At 33.8% G+C, this 3,823-nt stretch overlaps 1 protein-coding gene across 1 annotated transcript in view; it reads left to right on the top strand.

The window, feature by feature from the left end:
* Nucleotides 1-3,823, top strand: part of slc44a4 (solute carrier family 44 member 4) — a 34,071-nt gene that overhangs the window by 14,309 nt on the left and 15,939 nt on the right. Inside the window, exons 10-14 of the mRNA XM_016494436.1 lie at nt 446-558; nt 1,709-1,831; nt 2,862-2,961; nt 3,243-3,335; nt 3,669-3,771. Coding sequence (XP_016349922.1) covers nt 446-558; nt 1,709-1,831; nt 2,862-2,961; nt 3,243-3,335; nt 3,669-3,771 — 532 coding nt within the window. The remainder of the gene's footprint in view (nt 1-445; nt 559-1,708; nt 1,832-2,861; nt 2,962-3,242; nt 3,336-3,668; nt 3,772-3,823) is intronic.

The raw sequence follows: 3,823 nt of genomic DNA, 5'->3' as shown, positions 1-3,823 counted from the left end.
ATGACAGAAATATATATATATATATATATATATATATAATTAAAGTATTAAGTAATTAAATACAGTTTCTGTTTCTGTATTATAACTATATATATATATATATATATACTTTTATAAATATAATAATATATAATATAATATACATTTATTTATAAATATATGATATAATATTATTTAAATTTATATCATATATAATTTATTCAGAACTAAACAATTTACTTTGTAGTTTCTTATTTTTAAAATTTTGTCTGGACTTTTTTATTTCATTCTTTGATTAACTATTATCAGACTATCATTACTGTTGCAATTTAAACTATATTAAAATATTTAAAATAGCATGCACATTTTGACATTTATTTATTGGAGATTTTATATTCTTGATTATGAAGTTCTGTGATCATGTCTGTGTCATATTTCATTAGATTTCTCTCTCTGTGTGTGTCAGTGGTCTGGTGATTGCGATGGTGGTCAGCGTTCTCTTCCTGCTGCTGCTGCGTTTCACAGCACCGGTTCTCATCTGGGTTCTCATCATCGGGGTTCTGGCGGTCGGCGCCTTCGGTAAGTTTACCAGTGTGTTTTTTAAATGCTTCTGTTAACTTGTTACACTCTTTTCTAACCAGGTAGGACATCAAGTGCTAAATCACATATCTGACGTGTTCATCATGTTTTTGTCCTAACCAGCCATGAGACACAATCTGTGCATCTGACGTATTTTCTGTCAGTAGGTTTTTTTTTTAATTGTTGTCAGAAATCTCACTGGCACAAAATGTTGCTCCACAAAACCGATTATTATTAAAGGCAGGGTAGGTGATTTGGTTCAAAAACATTTTATGTAATGCTGGTTTAAAGTCTCTTCACAGCCCAATAGCAGTCACTAAGTTAAGTGGTCAAAATGTATTTATGTGTATTTATATTGTCTGTGGACGGCATAGGACCATAAAATGTTCATCTAATCATGTCCCTCGGTCCGAGTTTATCCTACCTGTAAACATACACCACACTGGTGGCGACCCATATTCGGAATTTGTGCTCTGCATTTAACCCATCCAAGTGCACACACACACAGTAGTGAACACACACCCGGAGCAGTGGGCAGCCAATGCCCGGGGAGCAGTCGGGGGTTCAGTGCCTTCCTCAAGGGTCTCACCTCAGTCGTGGTATTGAGGGTGGAAGAGAGCGCTCGTTACTCATTCCCCCCACCGACAATTCCTGCCGGACCTGAGACTCGAACCCGCAACCTTTGGGTTACAAGTCCGACTCTCTCACCATTAGGCCACAACTGCTCTCTTTGGAGAGTGATTTGGAGGGAGGACGGGATCTTATGCTTTCAATGCTAGCTTGCCATTGCTAGCCTCTCCAAAACTGCCCACCCTACCTTTAAACAATACATTTATTAAGTTTGACTTTGATTTTGTTGCTTCATAAATTTACTAGATGTGGAAAACTTGTTCACTATTGCTGCTTATGTTTGCACATGATTTAATTGAAGATTAATGAATGATTAATGTCAACAATGTCAGTCAGTAACTTCACCACTGTGAGATGTGCTGATAAGTGTTGTTTAGATCATTTATATACTAGTATAGTTTTAGATTAGATTTTATTTTTATATTTTCTGTCTTTAATTTTAGTTACATTTTTATTTTGTTTTACACTAAAAACACTGATGATGATTTTTTTCTCTGTCATAATTCTTGTTTTCTGTCAGGTATCTGGTACTGTTATAATGAGTACATATCTCTGGCGACCTCTACCCTGACCTTCAATAACGTGGGTTTCACCACTAATGTGCAGGTCTATCTGCAGGTGCGAGACACCTGGCTGGCCTTCTGTGAGTCTCTGCACTTTGTGTTTTTTATCATTGCTGGTACTTTTGTGTTGCAATGGAATTCTAGAACCATATCAATTCAGTTCAGTTGCTCTTTTAAATTCAATCTGCTTCATGTGCGTGACAAAACATTTAACCTGTGTACAATGAGAAATGAAGAAATGAATCAAAATAAAACGGGACAGAGTAAACAAATCATATTAACAAATAACATTTAATTTAATGTGCTATTTCATTTCATTTACATTCATTTAATCATAATCAAGATTTTTTTACTCTTAGTCCTCATACTCAAATTCCATAATTTTATATATTAACTAAAAAAAGGTGTAGACTGAAGCCTTATTTATTTTGAAGGCTTATTTTTTTTACTCACCCTTTTTTTCTTAATAAATGTCACTTGCACTAATAATTTAATCTATACAAAAGATACAAAAACAAAACAGTTATTTAAGATAAGATTTATTTACCTTTATAAACACCTTAAAATTACCTGTATAAACACATTAAAATTGTTTCACGTTTCATTTACAAATTATTATTTATTTTGAATTATATATTTTAAAACTTTTTTTTTTAAATATACACTCTAAAAAATGCTGGGTTGTTTCAACCCAACTTTGGGTCAAATATGGACTAACCCAGCTGTTGGGTTAAAAATGTAATGTAAAAATTTAATTTAATTCCTCGTTACAGTTATTCCACAATTTCACCACTTTGATAGATATACATTTATTTTTTTAATATTCTTCCTTAAGTTGCCCTTATTTTTTGAAACATCCATTGCCCAAAGATTTTACTCTCATTTCAACTGCCTCTGAATATTAGGGAAATAAATGTTATGTGATTTTTTTTCTTCAGCCTTTTCAATTGTGAAACCAATCAGATCACCAAATTTTAAAGCACAACATTTTATAATTTTTAATTTAATTTAATTTAATTTAATTTAATTTAATTCAATTCAATTTAATTTAATTTAATTTCATTTAATTTAATTTATAATGTAGTAACGCTCTTTCTGTCTCTGTTGTAGTGATTATTCTGAGTATCGTCGAGGCCATTCTGCTGCTGGCGTTGATCTTCCTGAGGACTCGTATTTTCATCGCTATTGCTCTTATTCAGGAGACCAGCAAGTAAATACACACACACACACTGGTTTTACTTTATTAGTGAGGACGTCTCATAGACATCTCATAGTAGTTTTAGCCAAAACTTGCCCAGAAACACACACCTTAGTGCTCATGCATTGCTCACACATGTGAAATATTCTCATAGCAGAATCTAAAACTGATCACATGAATCATATGATCATGTTAATGTTTGAATTGAAATGAAGAAGTAGAGATTTCTGTTTATATGAGTTTGACTTGAGGAGTGAGTAAAAATGTGTGTGTGTGTGTGTATGTGTTTTCAGGGCGTTGGGTCACATGATGTCGACACTTTTCTATCCCATCGTCACGTTTGTGCTGCTGTTGGTGTGTGTGTCGTACTGGGGAATCACAGCGCTGTATCCTTCACACACAAGTGTAAACTGATCTAGATTGAAGCATCTAACAAATGAATAAATGTAAATGTAAACGCGCCAAATACACTCTCAGATGTTTATTTTGTTATAAATACCAGTAGATCTACTTCAAATGAATGCATCACCAATTATCTCAGTGATTTTGTAGCACTGAGATAGTGTTATAGTTCTGAATGAGTTTTTATTTTTATATTTTCTGTTTTCGTTTTAATTAAAGTTTAGTAATTGTGTTGTGTTTTTGTGATTGTGTGTATGTGTATTCATCATGTTTGCATGTTTCATATGTTGTGAATCTTTAACTGAGCGTGTGTTCAGATATCTGGCCACATCAGGCGCTCCTGTCTACAAGGTCGTGGCGATGAACACAACACAGGGCGACTGCAGCGTCATACGAGCCAACGAGACCTGCGACCCGGAGGTCAGAAAAACACACACAAACACACACACACACACACACACACACACACAAA

This window comes from Sinocyclocheilus anshuiensis, unplaced genomic scaffold, assembly GCF_001515605.1.
Source record: "Sinocyclocheilus anshuiensis isolate Anshui unplaced genomic scaffold, SAMN03320099.WGS_v1.1 scaffold1497, whole genome shotgun sequence".
In the NCBI taxonomy this organism is placed as follows: Eukaryota; Metazoa; Chordata; class Actinopteri; order Cypriniformes; family Cyprinidae; genus Sinocyclocheilus; species Sinocyclocheilus anshuiensis.
Note: the sequence above shows the minus strand (reverse complement) of the source record. Positions and strands in the feature narration are given on the sequence as shown.